This window comes from Myodes glareolus, chromosome 17 (genome assembly GCF_982192425.1).
Source record: "Myodes glareolus chromosome 17, mMyoGla1.1, whole genome shotgun sequence".
Classification (NCBI taxonomy): Eukaryota; Metazoa; Chordata; class Mammalia; order Rodentia; family Cricetidae; genus Myodes; species Myodes glareolus.
This window is the reverse complement of record NC_142042.1, coordinates 20,680,118-20,702,916: the sequence shown is the minus strand read 5'-3', so window position 1 is coordinate 20,702,916 and position 22,799 is coordinate 20,680,118. Positions and strand designations below refer to the sequence as shown.

Genomic DNA, 22,799 nt, shown 5'->3' with positions numbered 1-22,799 from the left:
GTCTGGCAAAGAAGGTACCCACGAATGTCTACAGGCACTAGGATCTGACTTCTTGTATCTTAGACCCTGCTCTTACCAGTGACCAAATACTTCAAGTAAATATTAGGTGTGTACAGGGGATAAAATTATTTGAGTAGCTGAAGTCCCATCACCTTTGATGTGGCAAACTCGTCTGGGATGAGGCGTGTGCCTGACTAGGAAGCAGTTTTCGTTTCTCGCCCTCATGTGGCTGCCCTTGCCCTCTGAGTGCTGAGAAGATGCTGGGGATTTGAGTGCCAGGTTCATGGCCTGTTGGTCTCCCTCTCCATAGGTGCCGCAGAATTCTTGTGATCTGACTTGATTGACTTCACTCATAGATGGGCCAAAACCTTGAAATCACAGAGCGGTAATCATCCTGAGAAGACATGCTAGACATTCGCTTGTCTATCAAATATGTTTCCATTTTTGTATTAAAATAACAAACAAATGAAGAACAACAATGGAGGGATCTGTTCTGCTGACAAATCAAACTTTTATAAACTTTCCAGGCCTGAATAGAACAGAAGTTCCCTGGGGGGGGGGGGAATCAAAGTACTTGTGAAAATGACCTATATTTTAATTTAATTTTATTGTATTTAAGATCATTGTTGTTTTATGAGCAAATATTTACATGGTTGTTGTTTCTTTTAATGAAGGAAATTTAAATTAGACTTTTAAAACACTATATCTACAAAAGTACTTTACATTAAATTAGGTTTATGTAAGGAACTTTCATATTGTACTTTTAAGAAACTTAAATTTTCAAATTTATATCATCCTCCAAACATATAATACCACCTACGAAAGTAAATATGAGGAAATGACACTCTACATCCAGCTGGCAGACTGCATGGCATTTGCTAAATTGTTTGCAACACCCAGTATATTAAATATTCTTTTGATCATTAATTAACACCAATTCCATACCACAGGTCTAGCACTTTAAAATGTTATAGTTCTTGATTAACTCACAACCAGATAAAGGGAAAAATCTGGATCCAGAATATATAAAAGAATTATTTAAACCTTCTGAAAATGACATACTATTCTTGGAGCTGGAGAGAGGGCTCAGAGGTTAAAAGCACCGGCACCTTTTTCAGAGGACCAGGATTTGATTCCCAGCACCCACTCAGTGGCTCAAAAGCACCTCCAACTCCAGTCCCTGGGGTTCTGATGCCCCCTTCTGGACCCTTCAGGCACTGCATGCACATGGCACACAGACATAAACCCAAGGAAAACACCCACACACATAAAATAAATAAATAAATTAACACACTTTAAGTGACATGCTGCTCTTGAAATATAAGAAAAACATTTTTGATAGCTATAGTATATTTTCTATGCTCTGTGTAAACCTTATTCATCACATGGCAAAGAAACACTTCTATTCCCATTTTTTTTTTTCTGGTCAGAATTACATGTAGTACCACACATGTTCAACTAACGGGACTTGAGTGCAGGATGTTGTTGAGTGTCTCTAGTTTATTGACATCTTTTATTTATTCATTTACTTAGTAATAGTAGTGTGTATGTGTATATAAGAGTGAGCTCATGCATGCTGCAGTACATTGGTGCACATCAGAGTATGACTTTCACAAGTGGGTTCTTTCCTTCCACCTTGGGTTGGGGGACCGATCTCAGATCTTTAGGCTCATAGAGCAAGTACTTTTACTCAGTGAGCCATCTCACCAGTCCGTTTTATACCATAGCAGTCTGTTCAAGTTATTCAGGGAGTATTTTTAGAGTGCACGGTGTATAAATTATCAGCCCTGTTACCAGAAAACATATGACTTTTCGGAATTTCATTTTGGTGTGTGTGTGTGTGTGTGAGTCTGTATGTGCATATATGTGTCTATGTTTGTATGTGTGTGTGTGTGTGTGTGTGTGTGTGTGTGTATGTGTTTGTGTGTTTTAGTTAGCCTTAATGGTCATCATAGAGTCACCTGAGCCAGGCTGTCTTAGATGAGGGCTTTCCCAGTCCCAGATGGCCTATTTGGGCGTATCTATGGGAGATGGTCACGACTGCTAATGTCGTAGAAAGACTCGGCTCTATGGATGCTACCAGTCCCTGGAAACTGGTCCTGGGTTGTATGAAAAAAACCTAATAAAACGTGTCTTTGGGTTTCTATCATTGCGAAAAGACACCATGACTAAAAACAATGTGTGGAGGAAAGGGTTTATTTTAATTTACAACTCTCTGGTCATATTCCAGTCTTTATCTGTGCTGGGCCCATTTGGGCCCATTTGGGGTCCTTCCCCCTCCATCTCTGTGTCAGACTGTGAGGCAGAAGACCCGTGCTAGTCCATCCTTAATAAAGGAAACCTTGCTTTTGCATTCCGAAGTGTGGCTCCGTGGTGGTCTTCTTGGGGGTCCTAGGTCTCAGGCACAACTGGTGCGGGAGAATTGTCTGTATTCTGTCAATCATATTTTAATAAAACGCTGATTGGCCAGGCAGGCAGTATAGGCGGGAAAGCCAGACAGGAAGTAGGAGTGGAGTAAAGAGACTGGGAGTATTCTGGGACACAGAAAGCCATCAGCCACTCCTGCACAGATCACTGAAGAAGCAACATGTAAGCTGCCCCCGCTGGAAAAGGTACTGAGCCATTATGGCTAACATAGATGAGAATAATGGGTTAATATATGTTTTAAGAGTTAACAAGAAGCCTGACCTAATGAGCCAATCAGTTTATAACCTTATGGAGTCCTGTGTGTAATTTCTCTTTGGGATTTGCCAGTTGTTGGGGTACCGGGCAGGACAGAAGCCCCAACAAGCCGGCCCCTCATGTTACATATGGCGCCCAGACGTGGATAACTGAATCCACAGAAAGCTTGAGAAAGCTTGGGATCGAATAGAGTAAAGCATGTTTTGTTGATAGCAGCAATTTCTCAGGTCTACTTTGCTTGCTAGAGGCAAGCAAGGCTCCCATATAAGAGAGGCTTCCTGACTCAGCTTTAGCTGCAAAACCCTGTAGCTCTTTTAAGAGGTCCTGCCACAAAACACTTAAACTGTGTTGAGGAAAAGCTGAACGCATGCTTTTCGGTTTTCAGCCATAGCAGGAAAAAAGCTGCGCTGTTTTAAAATGCTGGCTGTCCTGCCAGAGCAAACTCTGACTCTTTCAGGCAGGCAGTCCGACTGAGTGTGGTCTGTGAGCAGAATGCTGCAGCTTGCTTGCTGGCAAGGACCTTGAAACGCCATAGAGTTGTGGCAGTGAACACAGCTCTGGCTGGTACCTCAGCCTTGAGGCTGAAAAGCTAAGGAATGAGCTGGATCTAGCCATCAAAGCCACAGCTCTCCATATTGCTTAATAAATTAAAGACTCATATGGTCAGAAAAAGAAAAATGTACAGTAAAGAGAGATTCAAAGAGGAAGAAAACCTCTAAATGGTTTACAGTGTGTATATGCAGGCTAAAAGTTAAAGTTCTTAAAGTTAAAAGGAAAGAAAGAGAGTAGTTGGGTGTGGTGGTACACACCTTTAATCCCAATGCCTGGGAGGCAGAGGCATATTGACCTCTGTGACTTCAAGGGGTAGAGGTAGATTGACCTCTGTGACCTCAAGGTGTGGTAGTACACACCTTTAATCCCAATGCCTGGGAGGCAGAGACAGATCTCTGTGAGTTCGAGGTGTGGTAGCATACACCTTTAATCCCAGCACTGGGGAGGCAGAGACAGGAGGATCTCTGTGAGTTCAAAGACAGCCTGGTCTACAGTGTTATTCCAGGACAAAGATATACAAAGATCCTGTCTCAAAAAGTAAAAGTAAAAATAAAAGAAACAGAGGTTAAAATAAAGCCACATAAAGATGGGAAATGCACGGAGAATCTTCAAACTGTATGCTATTATGCTCTCTTTAAATTGTTTGATTGCTGAGGAAGGAGCAACAACTGCTAAAAGACTTTTGTTTATAAATGCTGCAGAATTAATCCAAGATAGACATTTTGAAAATACCTTGGCTTCAAAACTGAAGTCAAAAGGTTTGTTACTTTGGAGAAGAGATTTTGTTTGTGTTTCCACAGAAAATGAGAGCCTCTGGATTTATTCAGAGTTAAGAAAATTCATCTTTGGCCAAGGGAGACCACCTGAGCAATCTCCGGTAGGAATAGATGGCCCAGATGTCTGAGTTCTACATCCAGAACGGATTCAAGGCGCTGCCTGAGATGATCAGGTCTCACAGGATACTCCAGTCAGGACTTGATTATAACTCTAAATTTTCTTTAGGTCCCCATAAGATCATCAGCGCCCCCAACCAGCAGGAAGTAGCCTGAAATACTACGCCCACATTCCCAACAAATGGACTATGGGTATTTTCTTTTGTTTAAAAAAAAAAAGAGGGAAATGGTGCGGGAGAATTGTCTGTATTCTGTCAATCATATTTTAATAAAACGCTGATTGGCCAGGCAGGCAGTATAGGCGGGAAAGCCAGACAGGAAGTAGGAGTGGAGTAAAGAGACTGGGAGTATTCGGGGACACAGGAAGCCATCAGCCACTCCTGCACAGATCACTGAAGAAGCAACATGTAAGCTGCCCCCGCTGGAAAAGGTACTGAGCCATTATGGCTAACATAGATGAGAATAATGGGTTAATATATGTTTTAAGAGTTAACAAGAAGCCTGACCTAATGAGCCAATCAGTTTATAACCTTATGGAGTCCTGTGTGTAATTTCTCTTTGGGATTTGCCAGTTGTTGGGGTACCGGGCAGGACAGAAGCCCCAACAAGCCGGCCCCTCATGTTACACACAACATTCCTTTTTGAGGATAGTTGTAGGTACCAAAGTCTTTTTCCCTTCTCCTGGCGATTCGCAGGGCCGTGTGACCTCCGGCTCGCTGGAGATTCTGCACTAGCACTGGCTTGAGGGGATAGCTTAGGAAGAACCTGGCTCTCTTTGTTATGGTGATTCCACCTGTATTCAAGGTTTTAGCAATGGGCTCCACATGCCTGGCCTACCCCAGCTGGTTCTGCCTGAGGTGCCGGGGCCTTTATTCTCCTTCCTGCTCTGTTGGGAGGAGGCCTTGCCCTTTTTGATCCCGCTTGCCCACTTCTATAAATACCCGACTTGAGTTTAATAAAGTTGCCATTTACTCTTGGTAAATGAGCAAGGTCCTTTTTGTGTGTGTGTCTGTTTTAAACCCTCAGGACAGTCATCCATTCCCGTGGGCCTGAGTTCGGGAAGGCGCGCGCCTGGATCGGGTGTGGGTATCCACAGGAAGGCGGGGTCTAACAGATAGTCAGGGCAGTAACTCAAGAAGGGGTTGAAACTGGAGGCAGAAACAGAGACCCACAGAGGAGCGTGCCTGATAGACTTGCCCTGCCAGTCTTTCCCAGCCTGCTTTTAGATACATCCCAGGACCGCCTGCCCAGGAGTGGCAGCACCCACAAAATCACTTAAGAACACACCCTTTAGGCTTGCCTATAGCCCTACCTGACTGAGGCATTTTCTCAATCAAGGGTTCCTTCTCTCAGATGACTCTAGCATGTGTCAAGTCGACATAAAACTGTCTAGCATGATACGTCTGTGAGCAAGCCAGTAAGCAACATCCTCCATGGTTTCTGCTATGCTTATCTTGTCTATGAAGAGAGTGCCTTGAACGGAGGTAATGCTGTCTGTAAGGCAAGCAGGCCTGCCTCCAAGTTCCTGCTTGAGTTCTTGACCTGGGTTCCTGCGATGATAGACTCTGAGCTAAAGGCTGAAACAAACCTTCCCTTCTGCTAAGTTGCTTTTAGCCATGGATCTGTAGCAGCCATAGAATGAAATCAGAACGGCATTCTAAAGTTATTCTAGGCTAGATAAATTATACTTAATATTAGATTTAGAAAGTATCATTAATTAACAGCAAATGGTATATCTTATTATTAGCCTATAGGAGAGTTAATTCTAATCTTTTTGTATAGTCAAACTGTAATATTACTTTACTGACTGATTAAGTTTTGAGACAGAGCCTCACTTAAAGTTCAGGTTGGCCTGGAACTCACAAACCTCCTGAACCCTCTGAGTGCTGGGATTGTGTTGACCACACCAGGTCTAAAACAAAACTTTACACTTAGTGTGGCAGGTTTTCTTTTAGGCCACCAACCAGCTCCCGAATCATGACACGAAGACTTATTAGTTATGAATATTTGGCTTCATCTTATGCTTCTCCACTAGTTCTTATAATTTAGCTTGTTTCTCTTCATCTACATTTTGCCTCAGGGCTTTTTACCTTCTCTCTCTCTCTCTCTCTCTCTCTCTCTCTCTCTCTCTCTCTCTCCTCTATATATCTTACTTTCCTGCTGTCCCCTTGTCTGGATGTCTGGTGGCTGCTTGGATTCAGGCCCTGAGCAAGTCCCTCTCTTTCTCCCTTGTTCTCTTCTCTTGAGCTTAGATTTCTCCTCCTACTTACTCTCTTTACCCGCCAGCCCCACCCACACCTCCCCTGCCTCGCTATTGACTGTTCAGCACTTAATAGACCAATCAGGTGTCTTAGCCAGGCAAGGTGAAACAAAGGTAACACACCTTTATATAGTTAAAGTAATATTCCATCGCATGAACAAATGTAACACATCTTTGCCTAGTTAAAATGATATTCCACAACAGTGTAGTCTTCCTGTGTGGGTGCTTTGCTTCAGACAAGCAAATAAGTTCATGTTGGATTTACAAGACAGACGAGGAAGACAAGCTGGGAAACAGAAAGGGCAGTAGCCTGGACTGACAACCGGCATCAACTCAGACTACTTGGTAGAGTTCCTAGGTTCTCATTTGTTTGTCTAGAATCTACTGGAACTGATCTAAATGTCAGCTGGAATATTCAGTTTCTCTCTTGTATTCATCTGGTCCACAGGAGTGCTCTTAGGTAAGTCTGAAGGGACGTGATCCAGGACAGTTAGGGCACCACCAGTAATCTGAGGGCAGTGTAGCCGCCTCTCTTCTCCTCAGAAGAGCCTCGGGAGGGCCTGGGACTCATCTCGCTCATTCTAAAGAGATGTGCGCTTGGTTTAAGAAAGTTTGACCAGATATCCTGTTATGTGTGATGAATGTTTAGAGAGTGAAGACAGTGTGGAAATATTTTGTTCAGATACATCACTAAAATTTTGCAAAATCTAAGCTACCTATGGACCTTTTGTACCCCACAAAATTATTCTGTTGCTGTCTAGTCATTACAGTGGTGATATTAGGAGGTGGAACCTTCAGGAGGCATTTAGGTCAAGAAGGTGGAATTCTTAAAGAATGAGATTAGTGCCCTATACTTATCATGTGAGGGTACTTTGAGAAGCCGGGCCTGTTAGCCGGGAGTTGGCTCTCACCTGTGTGTGAATCTGCAGCTACTCTCATGGTAGACTTTGCTACCTCCAGAACCCCTAGGAAATTATTTTCAGCTGTTTAGAACAGTCCTTGCTTATGGAATTTTGTTGCATCAACGTAAATGGTTTAGGACCGTGTTCTTTGAAATTCAATTTAAATTTAAGTTTTTAGCAATGCAGCTGATTGAGAAATCACCTGAAGCGGAACTTTAGATCATTTTAGCCAGTGAACTGATGAAAACAAATCGAAGAAGCTTAAACCAGAAGCAAAGCCAAACCATGCCTATTGGCCCTAATCATGACCTCCACTTTTCTCTTTCCCTTCGCGCTCACGCTGACGTCCACAAGGGCAGCTCACTCGTGGCCTGCTGCGGTGATTAAATCTCTTCCCAGAGTCTGGGAATTGGTTTGGAGCAGTGTTTTCCTTTCACAGTCTGGCAGATAAGGGGTTTGAATGGTAACATTCTAAGAATTATAAACTCAGTAGAAATGAAAGTATTGTTTACCCTCATATCTACATACATGTAAAAGACAAGATTAAAATAAAAAGAGCATACTTAAATTGAAAACAATTATTATTTTATGTGTACAGGTGTTTTTCTTCCATGTATGTATGTGTACCATGTGCATGCAGTGCCTCAGAGGCCAGGAGAAGATGTCAGATGCTTTGGGATTGGACTTCCAGGCAGTTGTGAGCCACCATGTCTGGTTCGGAACTGAACCTGGGGCCTCTGGAGAAAGCCCTTGTTCCAGCCCCAAGCATACTTTTTAAAATAAAAGGTTAATAGAAGTGGAGACCAAGAAATAAGTTTTTTTACTTATAAATACCTTTACTGGAGAGTCAGAAATGACATTTATTTCCAATAAAAGAACTAAATCTTTTTGCTGAACTCAGTATTGGAGGTATTTGTTAGTACTAAATTGATGAGTATCAGAGATGAATTCCATTAGCCAAGCAATGAGCACTTACACATGTAAGCCATGAGTTGGTAACTAGTAACATAGAGACTCTTGAGATGCATAAGGAGGAACCGCAGGAGCCACGTGCTCTGTCCCAATGATTCATGGGTATTTGCGGCATGCTGTAGAAAACAATTCCCAGCCTGCTTTACCCACCGTGATGCCAGACGGTCATACACAAGCTGTGTTCCCATCACAGGCGCAAACATCTCAGATCACGGGGAAGCAAAATACCGAAAACTACCAACTCAACTGCGGTGCCAGTGACTGAGACTTGCCAAAGCGGCACCCATGGGCTGTAGCTCCTGTCAGTTCAATCAAGTTGGCGCTAGCAATAGGGAATGTTCTGGAACTTAACCTCCTTTGAAATACTTTCTATTAAAATAAGGAAATTTATTAACACCAAACTTCTAGTTATTTTTGTCGAACATCCCAGCTCTTGCCTTACTACTTATGTTATAAAATCTGCCTAAGGCTTCTTCATTTAGTGGACGTGGAGGTTTTAAAAAAAAGTGGCCCCCACAGGGAGTGGCACTGTTAGGAGGTGTGGCTTTGTTGAAGTGGGTGTGGCCTTGCTGGAGGAAGTGTCACTGCGGAGGCGGGCTTTGACGTCTCAGGTATGCTCCAGCCACACCCAGTATCTTGGAGCACTTCCTGTCGCCTGTGCAAGACGTAGAACTCTCAGCTCCTTCTCCAGCACCACGTCTACTTGCATGCTGCCGTGTCCCACCATGGCGATAATGGGCTGAACCTCTGAACTGGAAGCCCATAGCCATGATGTCTCTTCGCAGCAATAGGAAGCATGGCTAAGACAGTGACTGTCCCCAAGGGGTTTCCTGAGAGAAGATAGCCCCGTTCTGTCTGTGCTCTACTCTGTGACGCTCATGCTGATGTCACTTTGAAAAGGCAATGTGCGGAGTACGGGCGAGACATTTAATAGCACGTTGCTTTGATCATTCCAAAAGCCACAGCTGGGGAGCGGACTCCGAGACTCGCGCTGAGGACACAGGCTCCATGCCCAGCACCCGCATTTGGCAGCTCAAAATTGTCTATAGCTCTAACTGCCTGCTGTCTAAAGCCGCCTGACTTCCACAGGGCTGCACGTACGTGATGCATACCCCGAAATTTGGGCAAAACTCATATGTGTTAGATACATAAAGAAAAAGACATTTCAAAGACACAGAGGAAAAGGTCGTTTCCTTTCTTGTAGGCTCTCAGATCTAGCTATTTACTAGCAAATCATTGAAATTTATTTGGAATAAGGGAAATACAGTCCTCCAAAGAGATGGGCAGAAAAGAATAGTTAATGTTACTCAGAAAACTGCCGTGCCAATTTCCATAAAATATTGATAGCCTTAAGTTCAAAATTGTACATACATGAAACATGGGCTCCCAAAGAGCACACACCGAATAAAGCAGCTGAAAGATGTCTGAGGCGGTCAGCCATCTTGTGCTGGGTGTTATTGGGTCGGGAACATCACACTCCCATTCCTCTACCAGGAACTCACGCCACGGCTGCCCCATGGCCCCTTCCCTTGCTGGATTAATTTCTCCAGTACACACATTCTCCCAAAGGTGTCCTAACTCCTTGCTTGTAGTGGTTCTCATGGTCACTCCAGCCTCGGTCACTTTCTCCTTTGCTTCTTCAGAGCCCCACCCCCTCCCTGTTTTTTTGTTGTAATGTCCCCACCTCCCTGCTCCTTTCAATAGAATGTCTTGTTTTCCCCACCATGATTTAAATGCCGGATGGTCACACAAGAAGATATGTTCCCACCACAGGAGCACACCTCTCAAATCATGAGAAAGCAAACTAACTAGAAAACTTCCAAATGAACTGCGGTGAGGCTTGCCAAAACGGCACCCGTGGGCCCTAAGTCAGTTCAATCAAATTAGCACCAGCAATGCAGAATGTTCTGGAGCTTAACCTCCTTTTAAATAATTTATTTTGAAATGAGATAATTTGTAAACATAAGAACATAAGCAAGTCTGATGGCGTGCCTTGATCTAAACCTGGTTTCTCATCTTTGTTTTCCCACCGTGTGCACGCACCTGCTACATGGTATAAACTCCGTAACTGCCATTCATTTTCCCACAGAATAACTGTCTCTAGTCTACGACCAGGGACGTGCTATTAGTGTGAGCTCCTTAAAGATAAGTGGCTAACTTTGAAAGATGGCATCCTTTTCCTCAAAACGACTTACTTAGTTTTTGTATGCCTTAAAACTATATTTGAAGGTTTTAAGTAAAGCGTACCTAAAATGTTAGCGAATTATTCTAATAATGAATACACAATTATACCTGAGGACAGTTTTTAAAGTAGGTAAATCAGGTCTGCTGACGCCCCTCCAACCTCTTATCGGAACTAGACTGAATATTTGTTACTTACCTAAATCTCAGGACTTAAGCTAAGGAGGTTTTACTGGCAGAAACAGCCAACTAATGCCTTCCAAAGAGCCCGGCTGTGTCCCCCAAGTTTCTCCTACTCTCTCTCCAAAGCGCCCAGGCACCTGCCTGGTTGTTAGGTGACAACAAACAGCTTGGCAACTGGATAACATTCTGGGAAAGTTGGAGTTCCAGAACCTTGCACCCACGGTTGCTCCTGGGCCTCTAGTTTCCACAGGTTCGTTAGCATAGCCCAGAACGTCTCTTCCAGATTTAGACGTCTGATAGAGGTGCTATAGATGGAAGAAAAGAGAAAGAGAAGGGGAGAAGGAATGACAGCAACACTGCTCAGCACGTCTCACGGTTCTGTTTAGTGGACGTACGCTATATGACAGGGGATGCTGGGAAACCTCCCCATCATTGGCATAAAGAATCCTGGTGATATTCCGGGGAAGAGGATGTCTTAAGGGACGACAAGGCAAAGGGGAGGAAATGAGGAGGAGGACTAGCTGAGGAAGGAAAGGGGACAGAAATGGAAGATGGTGGGGGGAGATGGTGGGCAGGGGACGGTGGAAAATGTACATAAAAACAAGGTTTGTATAAAAACTCTATAATGAAGTTTATTGCTTTGTGTGTATAATTAAAAATAATTGAGGAGAGAATCAGATGGAGAAACTGGGTATGGCGACTCATGCCTCTAGTCCCAGCATTTGGGAGACTCACAGGGATTGCTGTGAGTTCAAAGCCAGCCTGGACTACAGAATAGGGTTTTTGACCCTATCTCAAAAACCAAACAACAGCACAAACGGGTAGAGTTCCCAGAATGCTAATAAGTTTATCAGTGCTGAGCAGAGGATTTAAAACCTTATCTGGGCCAATTAAAGGCAAGAAGCACAGCTCTGACTTCCCGGCTTCTTCAGGAGCTGGGCTTCCCTCTCTCTGCCGTTTACCAACTGGCAGTTTGCTCGTTCCCTCTCACCCCTCCCACCGGCTTCACCCTCCCACCTGCCCACCATCATTTTAATGGCATCCGCCATGAGGAGGTCTTCATAGAGTTGGCAACATACTGTTGCAAGTCAACCTCCGAAACCGTGAGCTGAATACACCTCTTTTCGAGTTAGCTGGTCTCTTACATTTTTTATACAGCCACAGGAAAATGATGCAGAAAATACATTAAGTACGTTTATGCACGTCACATAAACAACCCAGTCGTGGGGCATTCACCAGAGAAGACTGATCCAATACAGGTTTAAGCTGAGAGAAACTCTTTGCCAGTAAGGCGTCAGCTCCACTGGGTGTTTGGGAGTCCAGTGTCGCCTAGAGCCTTTCTCGGGGTAACCTTTTAAGCACAAAAACCAAAACCAAACCACCACAACAAAACAAAACAAAAACAAATAAACCATGTCCTGGGTTGACATACTTTAGTTAACAAGAACAACCAGAAGCGGAACTACAGAAGCCAGAAAGCAGGGTTAGTACATTTAGAGACTTCCCCAGAACTATGGGCTTTGATGGATTAGGCCTTTGTTTTAGTTCTGGCAAATGGTGCCGCCTATGGGCTGAGTTTTCCAGTCTGAGCGCTGCTTTCATCATGGAGTCAGCTGTGCTAACCAAGGTCTGGGCCCGCTGAGGTCTGGGGCCCGCTGAGGTCTGGGGCCCGCTGAGGTCTGGGGCCCGCTGAGGTCTGGGGCCCGCTGAGGTCTGGGGCCCGCTGAGGTCTGGGGCCCGCTGAGGTCTGGGGCCCACTAAGGTCTGGGGCCCACTGAGGTCTGGCACCCCGTTACAACAAGAAAACAGCTAAAAGTTGTGACTAGGGGTCTTACAGCAGCAAAGCCATGGAGATGCATGACACACAGGTCTTCATCGGTGACTAGCAGCAGGCAGCCTGAAACCATCCAAGAACACCAAGAATTCAGGAGCGTATGTAGATCCCGGGACTCACATCTACCATCATTAGAACTGTAAATTGGTGCGGTCACTTCTAAATCCAACCTGACACTCCAGATATAGTTGAAAGCCCAGAAACACCACCTCAGCTCTAACATTTACACACATACACCATCATTTCTGGACGAAAATGTCATAGACACAATCTTTTCCTAACAGGCAAATCTGTCGTAGAACCCGTAGCCATAAGGCACTATGAAGCTACATCAGTGACATGCTTACTATGAATGCATTTGAAAAAAAAAATTATGTGGAAAAGAAGTTGAAGTGCTTATGAAAATTTAAAAAGAACCACAATTCTCTGTAAAATTGTTTGCAAACACATACGTATATAGTGAATCTACTGAGAAAAACATAAAATTTAAGGAAATAATTCCCTGGGAGGGGAGAGAGAAAGCGGTGGGGGAGGGGTACAGAGCTCTAAGATGGGACATTGAGAACCAGCCAAACAAAGCAAAATCTACATAAAAACATATTTTCTCATAGATTTTGCCACAAAATATTTTGGCGGAAGTTCTTATATTTAAACTATCCCATTTGTATTAATATTTTAGTTGACATAATTTATATCTTTCTAGGACACATGGTGCTGCTTTGATCCATTGTAAAAACTGATCAACGGTCTCTGGGCAATCAACATACCCACCAGCTCAAATTTGTTATTACGTTTATTTGATTATTCGATGTGCGAAAGTGAGTGTGTGTGTGTAGCTGGAAAACAAGTGAAGGAGTCAGCTCTTGCTTTCTCCCAGGTGGGACCAGGGATCAAACTCAGGTCGTCAGGCTTGGTGGCAAGCCTACTTAACAGTTAAGCCATCCGTCTATTCACCACGCGTGCATGTGTGCCGTGTGCGTGTGTGTGTGTGTGTGTGTGTGTGTGTGTGTGTGTGCGAGTGTATGTATGTGTCGAGACCATCTGATTTTTTCTTTGAGACTGTCTCCATCACTAGCCTTGGCTGGCATGAACTTTGCTCTATTGATCTGAGTGGCCTCAAACTGTCAATGACCCTCCTGCATGCCGTGCCTACAGGTGCACCACCACACCTGGCGAGAAACACATGTACCTTATTTTAAGCACACGGAAGGCAAGACCCTCTTTCTCTTCTAATCTGCCCCCACTGAGTTTAGGTCATCTTCTAATCATTTGCTGTCCGTTTTGCTGTGTCCCGTTGTGTCCTGTTTTGTTTTGTTTGTGGTTCTGGGGCTCAAACACAGGTCCTTGCACAAGCTGGGAAAGTGCCCTACACTTGGGCTGCATCTGCAGCCAACACAAGCATCTTTGACCTTCTGGGGCTTGCACGCTGGACCTTGCACACTCTAGGCAGGTCCTCTATCAGTCATATCCCATAAAAGGTATATAAAATAGACACTTCAACAATTCAAAAACAGAAAATAAAAGTTTGGTGTGTATTTGTTTCCTGTGGTTCCTTAACAAATCTCTTCTAGTTAGTAACTTAAGCTCACAGAAATGTACTGCCTGAGTGTTCTGCAGGCTATGCTCCCCCAGGCGCCCGTAGGGCCACACTTGCCCCACAGGCTTGGCCTGCAGTTCACTCTGGGTGTGTCTTGCCTTGCTCAGCTGATGACATTGCTGCCTCTGCTGCTCTTTACTGTTGCCTGTTTCTGTCAGATGTCCCCTGTGTCCCCATGGGCAGCTTCTTTGTATGTCAAACTAGGACTCTTGTCCCTGGATTTGGGGTTTAGCTGGTAAGATTGGGTGATCTGATCACAAGGTTCCTAATTGCATCTGTAGACACCATTTTCCAAGTAAGCCCACAATTCATAGGTTCCAGGGAATCGAAGCATATCTGCTGGAGAGGGAGTAACACTTAGCAATAAGGTGTGTGTGTGCATGCGTGCACACATGCCACACACACGGCAATGTGCGCAAGTGCAAGCGTGCATGTGTACACAATAGGGATCATCTTCGAATCTCTTTTCAGTGTCCCTAATCTAATCCCAGAAAGCACTAGCAGGTCCTCTAGGGTCATGGAGTCAGGACCTGGCTTGTGTTTGAGCCGAGGGGCAGGGTGCATTGCTAACCTGAGGACTCTAATGACCTCTCGAAATCCAGACTGGCTGAGTGATCATGGTTCTCACCTGAGCAAAAGGAGTCACGTTTGTGGAGTATCAGTGAGCAAAGGTAGGATGGGCAGCCTTGCTATGGGTTAGGACCCACCAACACTGGGAAAGGGAGAGGGTGCATCTCCAGGCCTGCAGTCCAACTTATCCATCCAATGGCTACTGACTCCCTTCACCCATTCTCTCTCTCTCTCTCTCTCTCTCTCTCTCTCTCTCTCTCTCTCTCTCTCTCTCTCTGTCTTGACATGTTTTTAGGCAATCTCTTCCCTCACCCCCCCTGAGGGCAGGCTTCCAGTCTGTTTGTTAGGACTCAGTACAGATTGTTTTGCATGGCTCTTCTCATGCTAAGCAGGGCTTTTCCCGGGAAGGAGAGTTGATGTGCACTTGTTGGTTCAATCACCTTTCTCTCCCACTGCGCATCCACACAAGACACTGGACAGACGCTGAGGAGTTAAGCGTCTCCTTAAATATATATAAAAAACATATATATTTTTTTCTTATGTAAGCTGTGGCTAGAGAGGGTTGGGGAGATATCTCTGTTGTTACACTGCTTGCCACACAAGTGTGAGGTCACGAGTTCAGGTCCGCCCTGCCCCCAGCACCCGCATAAAAAGCCAGGTGTGAGAGAGCCTTCCTGTACCCCAGTGCTCGCTGTAGAAGGGAGGAACTGGGGCTTGCTGGCCAGACAATCTAGACAACCTGTGAGACCTTGTGTCAAAAAATAAAGAGGAGACCCGTCAGACTGCATTCTTTCATGCCTGCTGCAACCCACCACCCAGCATAGCAGGTCCAACCCCAGACTACACAGCCTGGGCAAGGACCAGGGGCTGGTGACTGTACACACACTGGCCGTGGTCTTCTGGTTGACCCCTCTGTCTTTAGACTCATGTCTGGAGCAAGTACACACATTTGTAGATTCGCTACAGATGTGCTGTGTCAATCTACTATCTGAAGAAGGGAAAAACATAGCCCGGACCAAAAGTAGAGTGATTCCCTGTCCCCGATTTTGCAGGGAATTTAGGAAGAGCTGACTTAGAGGAATCTTTTCATTTGATTTCTTTTTTTTCTTTTTTGTGTTTAGCAACTTATAAGTGATTTAAAAATTTAAAGTGGAGAGTGATTGAGGAAGATAGCCAACATTGACCTCAGGACTCAACACATGTGAGCACACCTCCCCGTACACATGCCCCCCCCACCCGTGCACACACAGAAGTGCACACGCGTGCATGGAGGAATTATGTGACCAGAGAAAAGAAGGAAAGGGGTCCTGCCATTCCCTGCTTTCAAAACTGTTGCCCATCTTAGCTTCATGACTGTAAGTGTCAAATATACCACTAGGTGGCGCCAAGGGGCTGTAGTATGACACACTACTGTCTAAAACTAGGGCAGAGAAAAGGGTACTTTCGGAGGCGGATCTTGGTGTGGCCGTTCAGTTCCATAAATAATGCACCTCTCAGAGACAAAGGTGTCAACGAGAGGTTATGGACAGGCCTTGCATCAACCAGAGTTGTTGGTGGACACGTGCACAGACGTTTGCATGGATGACCTTTTCTTGGAATGTTCCTCCGCGCTGTTTGGCTCCCTCTTCGTTGAGATTGAGATGCAAATGTTCACTTGCAGCGGTTCAAGTGAACCATTAGCAGAGTGAACAATTAGTTCCCACGAAAATGCCTTACAGACCCAGAAGTGCTAGAGAAATCTGAGCTGACCATTGACTCATGTGATTACTTCTGAATGAGAACCCTGGGAAGGGAGATTCTGGTATAACAAGGGGTCACTTAGGGACTTTTTTTTTAAAAAAAAAAATAGGAGATTTCACAGACATATGGGTGGAATTCCCTCTCTGTGATAGTTCCGTGTTTACTGAATGAGTGAATGGATGGATGGATGGATGGATGGATGGATGGATGGATGGATGGGTGGATAGATAGAAAGATAGATAGATAGATAGATAGATAGATAGATAGATAGATAGATAGATAGATAGATAGAAAGATGATAGATAGATAGATAGATGAGTGAATGAATCACAGGACAAGGGTGGAACTGTGAGATGGAGTCAGAGTCTTCTAGCTGGAAGGCTGACAGAAGGCAGGAGAGACAAGGGCCACAGGGAATTGGGCTTTGACAGACACTTCACATCCAGCTCACATGGGGCCCAGCTCCTGTAGCAGCCCAGAAATGCCTGACACTACAGACCACGTGCGGAGCCAGTACATGGAGCACTTCCCAGGGAGATGGGTTATTCTCACCTGGAGGAAGACTTGAGAGCAAGAGGAGGACACGGTGCCCACTTCCAGTCTATGCCAACAGCCCTGCCTTGGTGACGAATGTGAGTTTACTGATCCCAACTATGTGCTTTCTGTGAAGGTTGATATGATTGATCCTTTTCTGTCCATGGAGGAGAGTTACAGGGCTCCCTCTGCCCAGGGTGGTTCCAGTGCTTGGTCTAATGCCTGACCCAGGCTGAATAGCAACAGTAAATACTCAAGAAGTTTCACAAACCATCCATGGACTCTAAAGGCCAAGCCTGGAGTCCATCTGGGGGCACAGAAAAACAACTACAGCACTGGCCTCCAGCAGAGACTCACTTCCCAGGTAAACGGCTCTGAGCCCTCTATGTGCAGCCAGCCCGGGCCCTTCTCATGTTGGCCTCCTACGACGTCTGATCTTTCATGTCTCCACCACGGCCTGATACACTGTGCTGTGAAGACAGATTCCACAACCAAGCCGTCCATGCATGGTCAGCTGGGTGGAGATTGTTTTCTGTCTCTTGGTGTAACAATATTGTGTTCATGCTTGTGTGTGTGTGTGTACCCATGCACACGCTCTCATGCATATAGAAACCAGAAGTCAACTCTGTGTGTGTGTGTGTGTGTGTGTGTGTGTGTGTGTGTGTGTGTTGTGTCTCTCACACTATCCACCTTATTTTATTTTATCTCTGAGATAAGGTCTGTCACTGGCTTGGGACTCACCAGTTTGCCTAGATTGGCATGCCAGTGGGCCCCAGGGGCTCACCTGCCCATCTCCTCAGAACTGATATTACAAGCACACACTACCTTGCTTAGATTTTAATGCAGGCACTGGGGCATCAAACCCAAGTCCTTAGGCTCTCTCAGTAAGCATTTTATCTAGAGTCTTTTTTTTTTTATTTTGAAAAAGGTTTATTTATTTATTATCTATACAGTGTTCTGCCTACATATACAGTGTTCTTCCTGCATGTATGCCTGCAGGCCAGGAGAGGGCGCCACATCTCATTACAGATGGTTGTGAGCCACCATGTGGTTACTGTGAATTGAACTCAGGACCCTTGGGAGAGCAGCCAGTGCTCTTAACCGCTGAGCCATCTCTAGAGTCTTCCTTTAAGCTCCTTGTCATAACATTGCTATAAATGGCAACGTAATTTGAACAGTTCCTGTGATCTAGACTGAACAGCTTGCATGCATGCAGTCCCCTTTACCTATGCCAACCATCACAGGACTAGGGACTACTGTAGCCTTCTTTTACAGGTAAGGAGTTTGCATGCAGAATCACAGAACTTAGGTGATTGCAGTTAGGACCCAAACCCAGCGCTGTTTCAAGTCAAGGGTCCTGTGTAGCCATATCTTCTCCAGAATCCACGATCATGGTGGCTCTGGTGGAAAGTTCATGGGCGAATTTGATTAATAATAAGATCCTTAATCTACAAATCAAAGCAAATGGAAGCAAATTTAGGAACCAGTGTGGAAACTCAATGATTTTGTCATGTTTAGTTTAAGCTGGAAATAAATGGTATCTTTAAGTTAGGAATTGATAAATTATTAACAGATCTCTGGACAGGACTTTAGGGGCCAGAGCAGGTGGGCAGTGGGGCAGTGGCCTTAGAGAGTCAAAGGTGAAGGAAAACGGGATTCATGTTTTTTACTAAACTGTTAATTTTATAGCATGATAATTCAAATATTAAAAATGTTTATATATTCAACCTTCTCTTGTTTTCTCCTATAAAGAACTATGTACGGGATGTGGTCCTGCTCACAGACTGCCCACCGGCGGGGCATTTTCTGCCCATGTCCTCCATCCTCTGTAACTGCGTGTGGCCGTTGGCTACTGAACAGGAAGTGGACGTCTCACACAAGCGGCGGTCTAGGGCTGCACAGGTAGCCCCGTTCTCGTGGACTTTCCTTTATGGAAAGTCATAAAGGGACTTGACTAGGATGCTCTCTGGGAGACTGTTTCCCCTAAATAGAAAGCAGGGGATGCGTTAGGCTACTCTGTCTGTCTGGATTCGTGTGCTGGGGCGATACGGTAGCATCACATTGGCAGCCATCTTACTCGCGGAAAGCTGGGCAATCGTAACCCCACCCCTTGCCCATGCTGGGGCCCGGGGCCGAGGCTCTGCTCACCAGCCTCTGCAAGCTCTGCCTTAAGGGATTAAAACAACCATTCTCATTTCAAATATCCTGTTCCTGGCAGGAAAACAGCATTCTGCCTGTCATAAAGGACTTACTGTAGGTCGGTCTGAGCTGTGTGCTTGAGGGATTAGAGGCTAATGTACCCAGCTGTCACTCTGTGCCCGCACAGTGTCCTGAGCACCTTTTGTAACCTCATCTTTTCCCCGCTGGGTCCCTCAGGGAATCTCTTTCACAGAAGCTTAGCTAGAAATCACTAGCTTGCTATGGTCAGCCAGAATCCAACTCACACCTGTTAGACTGTATGCCAGACTTCTTAGGACTCACATCCCTGGCCTAACCCAGTACTAACTTCCCAGGACTAACCTAGGACTAACTTCCCATTACTAACTTTCCAGGACTAACCCAGTACTAACTTCCCAGGACTAACCCAATACTAACTTTCCAGGACTAACCCAGTACTAACTTCCCAGGCCTAACCTGGGACTAAATTCCCAGGAATTACTTCCCAGACCTAACCCAGGACTAACCCAGGATTTATTTCCCAGAACTAATCCAGGACTAACTTCTCAGGCATAACCTGAATGAAAACATCACGTGGTTCAAATGAGAGTATGGAGTTAGTAGCTCCCTTTCATGCCTGCCTTTATCTCTGGGTTTCCATTTCCCCATGCCTATCCATGGTCTGAAAATGTTAATGAGGTGCTTTCTACAATGAGCCAGTGAGTGACTTCTCTGCCCTTTGCCTCCTGCCAGCTGCTGGGGGAGGTAAACTCACGCCAGAGAGGCTTCACACTTTCCCACCTGCTGCTGAGGGAGGTAAACCCACGCCACAGTGGCTTCACACTTTCCCACCAGTTGCTGGGGGAGGTAAACCCACGCCAGAGAGGCTTCACACTTTCCTGCCAGCTACTGAGGGAGGTAAACCCATGCCAGAGTAGCTTCACACTTTCCTGCCAACTGCTGAGGGAGGTAAACCCACGCCAGAGTAGCTTCACACTTTCCTGCCAGCTGCTGAGGGACGTAAACCCACACCAGAGTGGCTTCACACTTTCCACTGCATGTTTGATTTGCTGTCTGTTGAATACAGCTGTTTGAATTTGGTAAGAAAATTTTCTCAGAAAATGCTAACTTGAGGTCTTGGTAGGGCATCCTAGGCAAATTTAAACAAATGAAAAATGTCATAAAAAATGAACAAAGGAATTTTGCACTGTAGGCTATGCCTTGGTAAAAACCGTAAGGATTCAAGGCTGGTGCAGCAGAGAACACCTTTAGTGTTAACGCTCGGGATGAAGAGGCTGGAAGACTGAAAATACAAGGTTAGAGATCCTGTCTTCAAACAAACAAGGCGTTAGACTTAACGCTGGCTGATACACTCTCATGTAAAACTGCCACTAAAACCGGGTTGTCTTTAGACTATAATGTGATAAACAGCGTTTGGCCACATGCTTAAAAGGCTTTGTGAGTGTCGCTTGGGGAGTCCAGTCCCTAAATCTGTCATGGATACCTCTTGAAGGACTTTGACAGCCAAGTCTCTAATGATTCAGTGTGACTGTAGTTCAGGGCACCAATGTATGGCCTTGGCCACCCACTCCTGACATTATAGGATGCCAGACACCTGCTCTCTTGCTGTATCCTGGAAAGTAAATCCTGAGGGTTTTATCTGGACTCTTTTGGTACCCACACATGGACACATTAGTGGGTCTTCTGCACTAAGGGTCCTCGATGCTTGGCTTAGTTCTTGTTCAAGCATTTCTCTCTCACCTCTGCCTTCGTGAATCACCCCAGCATTACCCTTGTGGATGTTTTAGGTTCTCCCCCTTTCTCTCTTCAGGGCGGATTCTCCTTTGTCCTGTTCTGACTTTCTCCTTCACTGAGTCACATGGGTGCAGCGCGTAGTCTGCCGCTGCACCTGCATGTTCTCAGGCAGCATGCTTACAAAGACACTGATTGTTGACTTTAGGTCCAACCTTGATCAAACACGACTCCACCTTCATGTCTTACATAATGTCTTCCATTGTATGTACAAGATATTTTCTAGCAATATCCCAGTCTGGCAGTTGGCTGAATATGAACTTGAAGGTTGACTTTATTCTACTCAGTTCACCCCTTTTCTTTCTAGAGAGTTCTCAAAACCAAACCAGAAGACAGTCATAAGATAGCATTCAACCTTGGGTTTTCCTTTTTGTTTTGTTTTTAATTTTTTTTTGTTTTGTTTTGAAATTTAGCCCATACTCTCAGCCTTTACTTCTGTGTGCCGCAGCCTCTAGAGAGAAGAGAAGGACAAGTTAATTTTGCGTCACTGGTAAACACAATTAAAATGAGCAGTTCGAGAAGAGTCATGTGAATGGAAATCACTCAGTGCACCAGGCGATGCTCAGTAACGGTAGCTGCCACCTGCTCAGAAGCTACCCGAGTCACCAACCGTAATAAAGCTAACACCTGTTGCTCAGTCGCCACCTCTCAGAGGGTCTGCCACGTGTCCCCTAGGTTCTGTCTCTTCAGTTCTTCTCACAACGCTATGATCGATGCGCTATTACCTTCTTTTCATATATGAAGAAAACGAGGCTCGCAGAAATCGGGTAATACATCAAAAATTACAGCATGTTTAAAAGTGGGTCAGAGTCCCGAGGCTGCACTCTGAAGTGCTACTGAGTATTCTCTGGATATCAGAGGAATCTTCTCCATTTGCAGATGAAAAAATTGATGCAGAGAGCAAGAAATCGTTTGCCTGGTCTCACATCCGGTGAATCTGAAATGCGAAACCTGGTTTGATTTCTTGTGAACCTCGATTTCTGTTGCAGCACCTTTTGGGTTGACTCAGCAGGGCCCCAGATGATGACAGATATGAGGGCAAGAGGATGGTTGACCCTTTGAAGGTACAGCAGCTCACAAGAGGAGGGGAGGAGGAGGAGGAAGAGGAGGAGGAGGGGGGGGAAGAGAGGGAGGAGAAGGAGGAGGAACAACTGTGGAGAAAGGCATGCCCTTTTGTCCATGCTTGTCAAACCCCTGTCAGCCTCACTGTACCTAGTTGTGCAGGACTCTTCACGGGGCAACTGGGAGAGAAAGCACACGGATGAGCAGGAAGACACCGGCTTCACACTTATGTTCCTTGTATGTGAGGTCTCCAGGCTTTTCATCAGGGGCTTTGTTTTCCCTGATATAAAATCTCCTATGCTATTTTCCCAGAAAGTATTGAAATGTCTCAGAAATCACTACAGATGAATGCCCAAATTAATATTTCCAAGACTAGGTCTCAACTGTAAAAATGAAGCCCCCACCATCAAACCTAACCTCATCAGACTGTACAGAGGCTTGCTTTTGTCTCGTTCCTTCATTCTTCCATCCATTCTGTTTGTAGCCCTTGCTAGCCCAGAACCGCGATAAAACAGGCTAGCCTCGAACTTTAGGCCCTTCTGCCTTTGCCTCTCTAGGAGGTAGGTGAGCAGCACCATGCCAGGCACACTTCTAATGACAAAACCAGATTTAACACAGCTTGGGCATAGTTAAAGTGTTTATGCCTGAACTTGAAGGTTTTCTATTTTGAAATAATCCAGAGCAGACCGCGGACTTGTCCTCAACTAATAGGATTATACTTCAGGTCCCAACTTGCCTCCAGCTTGCTCTCGTTAGGTAAAAGCAGGTCCCGCTCTCAGTGAAAACGGTTGTGCCATTTACAGCAAGCTTGGAGGTCACCTCCATCCTTTGGTAAGGTGACTATTTAAGTTAGAGGACTTTCCTAAAC

The 22,799-nt window shown here is 45.2% G+C and overlaps 1 protein-coding gene across 1 annotated transcript in view; it reads right to left on the bottom strand.

Annotated features, from left to right (window-relative positions):
- C17H4orf17 (chromosome 17 C4orf17 homolog) overlaps positions 1-10,773 on the bottom strand; it is a 29,327-nt gene extending 18,554 nt beyond the window's left edge. Inside the window, exons 1-2 of the mRNA XM_048456855.3 lie at positions 10,642-10,773; positions 153-368 (exon numbers count right to left, since the gene is read on the bottom strand). Coding sequence (XP_048312812.3) covers positions 153-354 — 202 coding nt within the window. The 5' untranslated portion in view covers positions 355-368; positions 10,642-10,773. The remainder of the gene's footprint in view (positions 1-152; positions 369-10,641) is intronic.
- Positions 10,774-22,799: the final 12,026 nt, after the last annotated feature.